The sequence below is a fragment of the Cyprinodon variegatus genome, unplaced genomic scaffold (genome assembly GCF_000732505.1).
Source record: "Cyprinodon variegatus isolate N-32 unplaced genomic scaffold, C_variegatus-1.0 Scaffold179, whole genome shotgun sequence".
Lineage (NCBI taxonomy): Eukaryota > Metazoa > Chordata > Actinopteri > Cyprinodontiformes > Cyprinodontidae > Cyprinodon > Cyprinodon variegatus.
The window spans coordinates 1,230,082-1,243,999 of record NW_015150632.1 but is presented as its reverse complement, the minus strand read 5'-3'; the positions used below and the strand labels follow the sequence as shown (position 1 = coordinate 1,243,999).

General features: G+C 39.3%; 1 protein-coding gene across 1 annotated transcript in view; it reads left to right on the top strand.

The window, feature by feature from the left end:
- tbc1d19 (TBC1 domain family member 19) overlaps nucleotides 1-12,041 on the top strand; it is a 22,539-nt gene extending 10,498 nt beyond the window's left edge. Inside the window, exons 11-21 of the mRNA XM_015378833.1 lie at nucleotides 1,354-1,466; nucleotides 4,048-4,122; nucleotides 6,722-6,784; nucleotides 9,184-9,268; nucleotides 9,349-9,393; nucleotides 9,473-9,505; nucleotides 9,591-9,700; nucleotides 9,802-9,893; nucleotides 11,019-11,134; nucleotides 11,245-11,315; nucleotides 11,905-12,041. Coding sequence (XP_015234319.1) covers nucleotides 1,354-1,466; nucleotides 4,048-4,122; nucleotides 6,722-6,784; nucleotides 9,184-9,268; nucleotides 9,349-9,393; nucleotides 9,473-9,505; nucleotides 9,591-9,700; nucleotides 9,802-9,893; nucleotides 11,019-11,134; nucleotides 11,245-11,315; nucleotides 11,905-11,979 — 878 coding nt within the window. The 3' untranslated portion in view covers nucleotides 11,980-12,041. The remainder of the gene's footprint in view (nucleotides 1-1,353; nucleotides 1,467-4,047; nucleotides 4,123-6,721; nucleotides 6,785-9,183; nucleotides 9,269-9,348; nucleotides 9,394-9,472; nucleotides 9,506-9,590; nucleotides 9,701-9,801; nucleotides 9,894-11,018; nucleotides 11,135-11,244; nucleotides 11,316-11,904) is intronic.
- Nucleotides 12,042-13,918: the final 1,877 nt, after the last annotated feature.

Here is a 13,918-nt window from a genome sequence, read left to right as displayed (position 1 = left end):
TTCCTTTTTTTCATTAATTCCTTCCTTCCTTCCTTCCTTCCTTCCTTCCTTCCTTCCTTCCTTCCTTCCTTCCTTTATACAGAGGCCACACACAGGCTCCTCTATTTCAGCCACTGTCTGCTTTGTTTGGCTTCGGGCTGCGGCCTCCATTCCTTTCCAGGCCAAGTGTTAAGTGCAGTCAACCAGGAAATTTAGGGGGTGAGGAGCGTTTTGGTTTATGCTATAACTGGCCAGCACCTTAAGCTGAGGGCCGTGTATTTTGGGTAACTGTCACAACAGAGATTTAGGTTAAGAGTGGACACGCGGCAGAGTTATTAAAATGTGCATAAAGAGATTTAGGAAGTTGTGCAACATTTACTATTTTGGCACGGTTTGCATCATGACTTCTGCTGTTTATCCTTCTGTAGCATGTTAAATGCTAAGCCTGCAAGCTTGATTTAAAATCTGCAGATGCCTGTTTTGCCATATGCGCTGTCCTAGAGCGGTGGAGGCAGAATGAACGTGAGCTTTACTTTAAAGTGATACTGTTGTTACTCTGTGGCAGTACTAGAAAGTAACCCTGGGTTAACGCCAACCATGTTATGTCCTCATTAAACACACAGATGGTGGAGTTTGTGTGAATCCAGTGATGAGATCAAGCTAAACGTTCAAATGTGGTGGAGCTTGATCATGGCCATGTTTATAAACCTACAGCTGCATGAAAAGTATTCAAACCCATTTTTTTCTTTTCTTTTTTTATCTTTTAAGATTTTTTTTTGTCACACTAAACACCAGAATGTCAGACTTTCTATTTGCTACAAACTGCAGACAAAGATTGGATGAAGAGGATTTTCTCAGAAAGGACTAACATTTTACATTTTAGTCAATATGCCAGACACAAGACAGTCGTGCAAACCATGCACTCTCTAAGTAAAACATAGTGGTGACAGAATCATGCTATGGGAATTATTTGTTTTAGCAGGAGAAGGGGACCAGGTTAGATGCATGAAGCTTATCACAGGGCAATATTGGAATAAAAGCGGAGATTTGTCTTCCAGCAAGACAACAAACCTAAACACATCCAGACTGCAGTAGACTGGATTATATCAAAGGATCTTCATGTCTTAGAGTGGCTTAATTGAACGTCTAGGCAGAAAGCCAGCGGAGAATCTGCTGTAAATGCAGATAAATGTTCTTCTATAAAGAAGAGTTTCAGGTAAAGAAACATTTGAACATGTCGAAAAATGTGAAATGTTTTAAGAGATATAAAAAAAAAATCTGCAATGTACTGATTTGTTTTATGTAAAGAGTGATACCTGATAAAAATATACACCCACCCATGCTGGGAGTCATTTTCAAATGTTTACTGTTCAGTTGTGGTGGAACAGGACAGCGCAGCAGCACAGCAGTACAGCAGGCGGGGCTGTCCCACCGGGCTCCGGGCAGACCTCTGGGCCCTCATCCTGAACTCCACCAACCAGCCGCAGGTACGGCAGCAGATGCTTACTTCACGGCTCATTTGCACAGCTGCACCGCTTCCCAAGCTGTTCACTCCGATTCTTTTCAGCTGCTTCTTCCTCCTCCCTACTTCAAATGCTTCTACTCTGCTACTCCTTCACAGGATACTTTAAAACCAACACACGTAACACCGACTGACCGATAAACTCGACACAATCTGTGTGTTTGCTGCCGTGGTGTTTATTTAAGCTGGTCCCAGCTTGTCCTGTGTGTTCAGTTGTTAGGATAATCAAATTCTTTAGTTAGGTTAGCCCAAACAGTCCTGCTCATCTGCCTGTGTGGCAAAACTCCCCGGTCCACTATTATCTACGGAGGCCCGGTTTGGAAAATATTGCTCAAGATCAGAGGGATGATTCGATAAAGTGACTGAGAAGTTCTGGACAACATCGGAGGACAAACACTTTGAAGCATATTAAGGAGAGATGTTGCTCCATGTGTCCAAAAAGGCCTTATTCTCACACACAGAGGGGTTAAACTATAGAAATACCTGCAGTTTTTGTTTTAGAAACATAAACTCTAAAAAAAGAATAATTTGAACTTAGATTAAAGAAAAAAGAAAAAGAATGGAAAAGAAAATACAGGAAAATTAGGAAATAAAAATCATAAGCTTTATTCAAAATAATTCAAAGAACTTTATTAATCCCAAAGGTAAATTTAATTAATAAAAATTTGACCTTTTTAAGTTTATAATAGCTTCAAAGGCCTTTTAAGCTGCAGCTCTTGACCTCCTGTTTCAATAGGGCAGTAATATAAGGGGGGCAAAATAACCTCCAACTCTCACTGTTAGAGAGCTGCTGCAAACTGTGCCATAAGAGAATAACCTAATCTCCATAGCAACCATTTAAAGTAGCTTAAAGTGAGGCAGTCTCTGCTCTTATTGATGGTGCGTCCAGAGACACAAACATGGAGAGCAGAGCAACCGCGATAATGTTAGTAATGCGACAGAGTCGACGCACGAGGCGGATTTTTTTCTCCGCCTTATTCGCCACAGAGTCGTTGTGACAAAATTAACGGCAAGTCATTATTTTAGACTAATTAAATACACTAATCAGACTAATCTTGTCCTAAACTCCTTTTTTTAAACAATTATTTTCCCTTTAATGTTTTTTTCCAACAGCTAGACATCAAACTAGACTGGACAGATAATGCAGAATACTTTTATCTAATTATAATACATTTAGTATGTTGTATGTACTTGAAGAAAATCATGATATATTACATTTTTCTATGATAAGAAAATCCTTTAACTTATTGTTGTGTCTCTAATTTAACTACAGTTTGTAGGAAGAATAGTGAGGCTGTAGAGAGCAGCTGTCCTCCATGGTGAGGTCATATCCCAGCTACGCCAACAGCAAACCTGAGGGGGGCGCCAAACCGAGTTTTAGACACTAAAGCAGGATTTTACCAATGTGCAGTAAATTGTCAAAATAATGCCTGTGACTTGTAGACAGCACTATAAACCATCTTTTTACATCGTAAATCTGAAAGAACTATTGAATATGTGCTTTTTTTTAAATAAGAAAATACGTTTAGCGGGGATGCAAAAGAAAGTTTTCTCTAAAATGTAATAATCAGCCTTTAACTAGTCTAAAACAAGACAGAGGCTGGATAAAAGCATGCAGACTGAAAACAATTGCTCATGTTACAGTGATGCGCATCACATTAAACTCTATAAAATGCAGGATGAGTTCACTGAGAGTTTGCCTCCTGTTTAGGCTTTTCTTAAGTCGCGTTAATGACAAAGTTAAAATGCTGCTTATTGCACAGCATAACTTCTGTACTATGGTTAATATGTTTGCATTGATTTAAAGAAATAACTCTTAAAAGATGTAAGCCGTTCAGTTCAATAAATTTAAAGCATATTCACTCAACTAAATTACATTTCAAAGTACCAACTGTTTCAGGTATTTATTTCCAAAAATATTTAACTTTATAAACTCAGCTTATCTAACCAGGATGTCTGTTTCTAATCCAGTCTAGGCATACATCTCTCCAGCAGTAGTAAAACGAAAAAAGCATTACCAAATTGAAAATATGATCTGCTTTTATTTACATCAGTGAGGAAGGGGAATATCTGAGAGGTAACTATGAAGCCAAAACTGATGGAGTTCCCGTTTTATTAGCAGGTTCTGTTCTTTAGGCCCCACATAACTAGTCCTGGTTGATTCAGTGTCCTGTCGCCGTCTTCTTCTTCTTCTTCTTCCCCTCTTCCAACCGGAGCGCTGATCATTGTCAAGATGCTCAGAGAATGTCACCTCTGACATTTTTATCGCCCCCTTTGGCTCATTAATGAAAACCTGTCTAAAACCGGAGACACTTGGAGATGAAGCATGCGCTCGGATTTAACTGGGCTGTCATCACAGTTATTGGGAGGATGTAATTTAATAGTGTCTATGAAGGAAGTGAGAGGTTCTGTTTCTTCTTTTTTTTTTTTTTTTACAAATACTACACTCAAAGTGTGAGTATTTTATCTCTAAAATAAAAAAAAGCTCACAAAGTTGTTGATTTTTGTTCAGTTTATTAAATGGTGCTGAATCTTTACCCTTTCAGGACGTCATGCATTATGAGCAACTCAGAGCCGGAGTGATCCAACACGACCTGCTGGTGGATAACCTCATCTACAAGGTGAGCTGTCGCTGCTCATTATCTGTAGGGAATTAAGCTTTTTCTTTCTACGACCACATTCGTCCGAGTTCTCCTCGCGGCCCTACATGTTAACGTACAGCTGTATATGCGTATAAATTCTCAGAGTTTAGGTTGGAGCCTAAAAATGTACACACATCTGTTGAAATGCCAGATTTCTGTGAAGGAAAACCATCACAGCATCATAAATATTACATAACTCCCTTTTTCCCCTCCATAATTTGACTTATACATGCATACTTAAAGCACAGCAGTAATTTTCATAGAAGTTACAAAGGACAGAGACATACAGTGTGTATATGTGTATATAGATATACAGGGGCCTTGCAAAAGTATTCAGCCCCCTTGAACTTTTCAACCTATTGCCACATTTCTAGGTTCTAAGATAAAGATCTAAAATTTTATTTTTGTGAATAATCCACAACAAGCGGGACACATTCATGAAGTGGAAATAAACGTATTAGATATTTTAAACTCTTTTAACAAATTAAAAACTGAAGAGTGGGACGTGCCACAGTAATTGGCTGTTTTGATTGAAGTGCAGCAAACTCTCCAGAAGTTCAGTGAGGATCTCTGAATGATCCAATGTTGACCTAAATAACTGATGATGATCTGATGTGAGAAATCAAGTCTATGTATAAATGCACCTGCTCCGGGATAATCTCAGAGATTTGTTTAGTGCAGAGAGTATCGTAAAGAACAAGGAACACCAGGCGGGTGCAGCAGAGATACTGCTGTGGAGAAGTTTAAAGCTGGATTTGGATGCAAAAAGATTTTCCAAACTTCAAAGGAGCGCTGTGTGAGTGACAATATTAAAACGGAAGGAGTATCAGACCTCTGCGAATCTATGAAGACCCGGCCGTCCTTCTAAACAAAGATAAGACTGATCAGAGATGCGGCCAAGAGGCCCATGATCACTCTGGATGGACTGCAGAGATCACCAGCCGAGGTGGGAGACTGTCCATAGGACAACAATCAGTCATATATTGTACAAATCTCACCTTTATGGAAGAAAGACATCTCTTAGAGATATTCATTAAAAGGTCCATAAGCCGCCTGGGAGACACAGAAGGTGCTCTGCTCAGATGAAACCAAAATCAAAATTTTTGGCAACAATGAAAAACATGTTTGGCGTAAAAGCAACACAACTCTTCACCTTGAACGCACCACTCCTCTATCCAACATGGTGGTGGCAGCATCATGGTTTGGGCTTGCATTTTTTTCAGCAGGGACAGGGAAGATGGATAAAATTGATGTGAGGATGGATGGAGCCAAATACAGGACCATTCTGGAAGAAGAACTGTTGAAGTCTGCAAAATACCTGAGAGGGACGGAAATTTATCTTCCAACAAGACAATGATCCGAAACATGAAGCTAAATCTACAATAGAATGGTTCTCTAATAAACACATCCAGGTATTAGAATGGCCAGGTCTGAGTCCAGGTCTGAATCTAATGAAGAATCTGTGGAAAGAACTGTAAACTGCTGTTCACAAACGCTCTCCATCCAACCTCACTGAAATCCAACTGTTTTGCAGGGAGGATGGGGAAGAGAATTTGACTCTCTCAAAGTGCAAAACGGATAGAGACAAACCCCAAATGACTTGCAGCTGTATGCACAGCAAAAGGTGGTGCTACAAAGTATTAACTGAAATGGCTCAGTAATTTTACACACCCAATTTTTCATTTTTTTTTATATCCATATCTGGTGAATAAAATTCATCTCATTATATCCATAATATCCAATAAATGTTGTTGCACTTCATGATCGGGCCCCACATGTTGATTCTTCACAAAAATCTACAGTTTTCAATTTTTTTGTTTGAAGCCTGAAAATATGGCGAAGTTTTGAAAAGTTAATGGGGGCTGAATACTTACTGGATATCATTGAACAGGAGAAAGCATCGACTTTAAAGTAGTCTGGAAACTGATCAGTGAGGCTTCATGGATTAAATAATCCACACACCTTATAGTGTGTTGATCAGCTGAACTCCTAAGAAACCAAACTTTAACTTTGGCTCCTAAGTGCAAAAAAAAAAAAAACTTGGATCAGAAGCCAAACAGAGCTTACATTGTAGTGGCAGCATCATTCAGGGGACTTTATTTTTTCTTTAGATGGAACTAGGGTTTTTTTTTTAATCTTCTTTTTTTCAACCAAGGTGGAGCAAATTCCAAATATTTGTCTTAAAATCGTCTTCTCAACAGATACAAATGCATTTTTTCCCAAGATCACAGTAAGTCCCAGCGTTTGGCTTTATCAGAAGAAAATAACATTTTTGGGATGTCTAAATTTGACTTGAAATCTGAGCGGTCGCCCTCAGACGGGCCATAGACATAATATGTCCTCAATTTAAAAGAGTTAGAGAGGATTATTTTAAAACATGACAAAAATCAAGATTCGGGAAGCAAAATAAATCCTAAAGAGGAAGATCCTGAAAGAGAAGCGTTGTGGTTTTTATGTCCCTTTACATAAAATGTGTTTTTCAGTGCTAAGATACAGGATGAATGTTACAGAAAAGATGTATTTATCTAGATTTCCACTGTGTTGATATACTGATATTAAAATCCTCTGCCTTTAATAGGACGTTAAACTCACCGCCAGCAACGATGACTACTACTTTGTATTTGAGGACTTCCTCTATCAGGTCAGCTCTCTTTCCTTTAATAACCACTCATTCTACCTCATTAAGCCTCAACTTGGGTTGAATCATCAGTTTCTAACCTTATTACAGATTTTTTTCTTTTGTTTATCCATTAACAACTTTTTTATTTCTTTTTCTCCGCCTGACGTAAATCATCTTCCAGTTTGGCCACCCTTAATGTTTATCCCTCCTGTGTGACAGCAGTGGATTTTATCTGCTGTTATACTCTCCAACCAGCCATTAATACCCTCTCTGTTAGTCGCCACTTTATCTGTCTTTGACGTACGTCTGATAAACGTGTTTCTGCTCTCGGTAAACGGGTTCCTTCAGCAGCTGCCTGTTTGTCCTGCTCCTCGGTGACAAACCAATGAGTGCAGGGTGGTTTATCCAAGACCCTGCTCCTGCATCCTAGTCAATATTGACTAATGGCAGACTCACTAAGCAGTGAAAGAATCCACTTCATGTCAAGAAGTTGGTTCAGAGATGACAGAAGAAAGCAGGGAGGGTTCCTAAGAAAACCAAGAGGGCGCTTTCCTAGAACGGTTACATCCCAGAGAAGACGCGTTGTTTTTTTTTTGCAGGGATGTTTCTTTAGGTGTATTTGAATAGGTTTCTCTCAGATCTTAGACACACTTTGAAAACAAAAAAAAGTTAGAAACTTAACTGCATTTCCCACAGTCTAACCAGGCTGTCTGTGATATTAGAAATAATAAGGTGGAATGGTTGTTGTTATGTTATCAGCTAGGGCTAAACTGGTGATCTATTTAAACTGAATGTATCTTTAGAGCCTGTTTTTATCATCTTCTAAAGACAGGAAGTGTATATGTTGCAGTAATCATAGCGGAAAATCTCTCAGTTAATATCAATCTGGAAACCACCAGAACATGTGATGAGCTTTGGAACTGAACGAAAACTAATTTCCTCCTGCAATTTTTTGAAGATATCTTCCACTTAACCGACTATTTCCATTAAAACCCTTCTCCACCCGATGCTCTGCTCATCCTGCTTGGGTCCAGAGGGAGCCTTTAAAAGCATGAATCCTTGGTGGCTGCTTAAATACTTCTGAGTATTACATCTTAGCTCTCAATGTTTTTTGCGGCATCTGGATTACAAAATGATCACATAACAAAAATAATAACTGCTGAATAAAAACATTGTAATAAAATCAGATGGATTACAATCCTGATTATTTAGGAAGTTATTGTTGCACCCCGTTCCTTAGAACGGCATCTTGAGAAAACGCCCTGGTCTCATCGTTATGCATGGCGGTAGATATGTGATGCTGTGGTCCTGTTCTGAAGGCTGTGATAATAGTAATTAAAGTGAAACCACTTAAAGTGAAATAAGTAGTATGGTTTTAAGGCCAAATCTGCTCAGAAAGGTTCACCAAACACAAAATCAGTGTTTTTCTTTAAGCATCTCAATCCTGAAGCTAAACAGAGGATCAGAGAGGATTATAGGATTAATGTACGATGGATTCTATTTTATCAGTGCAAGTAATACATTTATTAAATGGAAATTCATCCAGATATGAAACTTTCATTTTTAATCAGAAAAGATTTTGGAATTTGTTTTGCTGTTTATAGTATATTTTTCTACTTTTCCTTTTAATATTTTAGTTTTTTTCTAATTTTATTTTTGCTATTTTTCCGACTAAATGTTGCAGATTACATTCTTTTCAACTTGGGATGTACAGGGGATTCGTTTCATGAAGCAGGTTTGACAAATTCAGATTCAAATTTGAATTAATTTAGCCTAAAATCTGGAACTCTGATTGTTCAGTTTCACAGCGGCTACTATCAATTAGTTCGATCAATTTTTAACTAGGTCCACTCAGAGTTAAGCGCATGTGCAACAAGTATTAAAAGCCATTATCAGTGTAGCACCGATTCGACGAGTCACCATGACAACAAGCAACAAGAAGTGTCTATTTTACCCCACTGGAACTAGATATTTTAATGTAGAAATGCAAAAATATAAAATAAAAAATAGGAATGTGTTTAAAAGAGAGAAACAGCACCACAGCTACAAAGAAGAGGAATGTGGCGAAGGAGAAGATTGTTGCTTGAGTTAATGCATAAGTTTATATGAAGTGGGCTATGGCAGGCCCTTTTTACATTTAATAAAATCCTTCTCCTCTCTGTTGTTCCATTTATAGATCACTAAAATAAGATTCTTCCTGATCAAAACCACACTCCTAGACCTAACTGTAATAATATATTTTCTAAATTACAGCACATTTTGACACATTTGTACATATTTACAGAGAGTGTATAAAAGAGCCTTTGTGACTGCAGTAAAAGAAACCTCATGTTTTGAGTCTTATAGGGATGGATTGAATAATTCTTTCCTCTTGAAGTCCCATCCATCCTTATACGCTCTGATCTTTTGTTTGCTTCCAGGTTCTATTGTGTTTCTCTCGAGACACGGCAGTTCTGGAGCATTTCAAGTACAACAGCGCCACTCCTCCTAAATCCTACCTACATGGTGAGATGCGTTTTAATCACCAGAACAGATAACATCCTCCAGATTAAGATTAACACTGCCATGTTTGGTCTTCCTCGAAGGGAAAGTGGGAGATGGAGAATATGCTGTTGTTTACCCTCCAAACGGTGAGCTAATGTTTAAAGATTGTTTCTGATTTTTTTTAAACGGAAAGAAAATGCGTTGTTTACATTTTGATTTTCTCAGGTGTTATCCCCTTCCATGGCTTTTCTATGTACGGTGAGTTGCATGATGCGCTACCTTTTAATGGTTTTATTCAGTGTGAACTGAATAGAGAGGATCTAACCTGTGGATGCTTTCTCAGTGGCCCCCTTGTGTTTCCTGTACAACGAGCCGTCCAAACTATACAGCGTCTTCCGGGAAATGTATATCCGCTACTTTTTTAGGCTGCACTCCATCTCCTCCTCTCATTCAGTAGGTTTTTTTGTTTGTTATTAGTTAAATATCAACTCCTAATTGCTTCTTCTCTCCCCTAGCGACTGCTTACACGTCATATTGTTGTGCTTCTGCTGCAGGGTATAGTGTCCCTCTGCCTGCAGTTTGAGCGTCTCCTCCAAACCCACCTGCCTCAGCTCTTTTACCACCTTCGACTGATCGGCGCCCAGCCGTGAGTTTAAACTGTTCTTTTATGACATGAACATACAGTGAGGAAAATAAGTATTTGAACACCCTTCCATTTTGCAAGTTTTTGCAAGAAAATCAATGTGGAGGAGTGGGCCAAAATCCCTCCTGCAGTGTATGCAAACGTGATGAAAAACAGGAAACATTTGAACCTCTGGAATTGCAAACAAAGACTACTGTACCAAATATTAGCATAGATTTTCTCAGGTGTTTAAATACTTATTTGCAGCTGTATCATACAAATAGTTAGATAAAAATCCTACATTGTGTTTTCTGGATTTTTTATTTATTTTTTTATTGTCTCTCCCGGTGTACATGCACCTACGATGAAAATTTCAGACCTCTCCATGATTTCTAAGTGGGAGAACTTGCAAAATAGCAGGGTGTTCAGAACCTTATTTTCCTCACTGTACGTTACTGTCTCAAAGCTGCTCATATCCTTCACATTTTGTCAGACTACAGCCACACATCTCTGTTGGTATTGTATGTGAAAGTAAAGAACAAATTGTGAAGTGGAAGAAAAGTTAACAATACTCTTATTAAAAGGTGATGCATTTGGTTTAGTCCCATTTATTTCCTAATATTTATAATTACCTATCTGTCATCAGTGTAAACACTGCATATGCAGAGAAACATAGTGGGGGAAAGGCGGTGGGGAAACCGATGGAGTCAAATCAAGGTCGAGGCAGGAATCCAGTCAACAGTTTTCATCGAGGCTTTAAAACTTGTCTGAGCTTGAGCCGTTTTGTAACAAAAATAAACAAAAATCTGTCAATAGAATTGCAAAGTTGGAAGCGAGTTACACTAAATGATCTGTAGCTGCAACTGCAATTAAAGACTCTGGGCTTTTCAACACAAACACACCCCCCGATTTTAGTTTAGAAAAATGATTCCTGTTTATATTTAACAACATGCTAAATTCTGTTGTTGTTCTGTTTAAAACTCTCAAACACACTGAAGTGCCACAAGCTCTTTATGTGCTGCTGCCATCTAGTGTTAACAGCTTGAATTACAATCTTCAGTCTGATTCAAGCTGTAGTGGATTTAATCAGAGGCATAAAAGTCTCAAAGAGATTTATTGCTCACTAAAGATTTCATATCCTGGTCTAAGGTTGCGTATTGCCTTTAAGTGGATGGTCCGCGCCTTTTCTGGTTACCTTTCCACTGATCAGCTGCTCCTTCTTTGGGATCGAATCCTGGGCTATGACTCATTGGAGGTCGTTGCAGGTAAGTTAATCCTGAACTCTTATCTGATGCTGCTCTCCATCCTTCCTGTCTTTAACCTTATTATCTCACGCCTTTTCCTCTATTCTGCTCTCTGTCCGTCGCCTCCGCAGTTCTTGCAGCAGCTGTGTTTGCCTTCCGTGCTGAGAACCTGATGGAGGTGACGTCGCTGGCCTCAGCAGAGGTACGTCTATCTCGCTTTAGGTTATGTCGGCAGATTTGTTTGGAATGTGGAGTCTATTCCCATCACTTACGTCCAAAAAAAGCTACAAATAGCCTTAAAATAATTAGTTCCTCTAACTCCATGCCCCGGTGCATGCTTAGAAGGACCTTTATGTTTATGTTTTAGTCATTGCTAGTGTAGCCTTACATTGTTAGCATAACCCTGAATCCAGTTCATGTGACCCCTCATCCTTTCTCCCTACCCTTACGACGGGGGGCGGGGGGTTAAGGGACAGCATGATATGGAGGCCAGTAGTTCCAGGGGGCACTATTTGCTTGCAAAATTTCCCACCTTCCCTACTTAAGAGAAGGTATCATAACACACCGCTCCTTATTTTATATTTAGCACCGCAGGCCCAGTGCTGAAATTTTAAACCCTCTTTCTAAACATGATCGTGTCCCTAAATTTAATCCCCCCCTAAAGTGATCCCAAAAGGACAGGGTGGGAATCTTGGATCATCCTGGTGTCCTGTTCAATATGGATATCATTTTTCTTTCTTTTTTTTTTCTTGGTTATGTCCCGTATTGATAGGTAGTTGTCTAATTTGCAGGCCGTCCTCGCTGACCTTTCAACCCTGAAGGTCGTACCGCTCATCCAGATCTTTCTCTTCGCCACCGCCATCTGAAACCCACCGAACATGAGGACCTGTGCTCAAAAACCAACAAACTCACTCCGGGTGACAAAACAGAAAGAAAAAAAAAAATTCATGGGGAAACGCACGCCTGATCTGGTTCAAGCAAAAAGCCAAACGCACCTTTAGCCCTATTAATAGTAGTCCCCCCTTTATGATGATATTAGATGTCATACAGTATGTAAGCGGACCCTCAGGCCCAGCCTGCCTCATTAAGCTGTAGGGGAAAGATGATCCCCGCTGCAGTCCTCTGATCAGCTGAGGTGAGTTGCATGAAGCAGTAATTGTGTCACAATGGCGGCGAGTGGGAAGGTGCAGCTGCAGGAGCGTCCCTTGGCCGGCCTAATGAAGTGTTAGCTAGCCGCTGCCATTAATATAGCTCAGCGGCTCCTGCTTGTCATTATTAAACTGTTAGTTACTGATGAATGATCTGGCATCTTAGTTTGCTTCAGCATGCTGAAAGATAACCTGCAGTGTTGTACCCCCTGCCTCCATTGTTATGAAGTAGTTAAAAAGCTTTATGATAAATTCAGATTTTACTCCAGTGGAATGATCTGAGAGTGAAACTTTCTGTAATCGTTTTATTTATTGCCAGACCTGTTTGTGAGAAGCTACGCTGTAAAAACAATCAGAGAAATTATTTAGAATATTAGAATTTATTAAATTAAGCGTATTTACCCTCAGTTTAGTAGGTAAAGAAGATGATTTGCCAATGGAAGGAGTGTCATCCCCTTAAAATAAGATAATTAGAGATTATGGCCTTGAAATAAGAGACTGATGTTGTTTTTTCTTACTTTAAATGTAAATTATTCCATTGGCAGGCTCTCTCTCACTTGCTCAAATAAAGAATGAATTACCGGTAACTTATTTTAAAGTAAAGTGACTTACTTCAATTTTTGCAGTGCAATTAAACGTTTAACTGAAATCATCTTTATTACCATACATTTAGCAGCTTTTGATGTTTCCTCTGGAAAAAGAAAGCATAAAAAGTATGAATTTTTAATGAAGGATTAGTCCCTCTCTAAATAAATGCACAGATTTATTCCCTTATATTAGTTTAATACAAAGCTATAGCAGTAAAAGAGTAATTTATTTGAAAGACTTTTACGCATCGTACCGACCCGAGGGACTGCTGGGCATATTATGGTATGATGGACCCTGTGAATAACAATGCTGTTTGCTGCTCCCTGTGTGCAGTTTATTGCATTTATGAAGGTTTGCTGCACTCTTGATGGATGTTTTGCACCTTTAGTGCCAATGTTGTTTTTATTTCATTGTTTATTTTTTTTACCATTGTGGTGTTTTTTTTTATTTGTACGCTTTGGAAGTCAGTGTTATGCATTAAATCTTCTGCTGCAAAACAAGTTTTTCTTTCAAATAAAGGTTATAAAGTTAATCACTCCTGTGTCCTCAGTGCTGTTTCCTTATATGTTTTTCTTAACTGAATATTTGTGTGGGGTCATATGGCAAGATAAATGTTTGGACAGGCGTAAGTGTGCGTTGGAGGCTCTCAGCAATCATTTCTAAATGAGCCCTGGTTCTTGGCCACCTCGCTCATCCCTCTCGGCCCTCTCGTATCGAATTATGCTGTTCCTCTCTTTCGTCTTTCCTCTCCCCTTCCCGTCCCTCTCTTGGATTCTGCTTCATCTGCCACCTGTTTACTAGCACTCCCACGGCTGACTCTTTCATCAGTCATGCTCCTCCTTTCGTGTGTGTTGATCCTGCAACATGTACCTGCTGTGGTGATTCACTCGTAGCAGTCCCTCCTTGTGGCCGGTTGGTTGCATTGCAGGGCAGCTTGCCCTCTGTCCATCAACACCTGGGAGCTGGATAACGCCGAAGGATTTCTCTCTGAAATCCAAATCAAGCACAGCGATCCTAGTAGATATTTGTGCAGCACTGCCTCCTTTGATGTCTTTCTCCTAAAGGTATA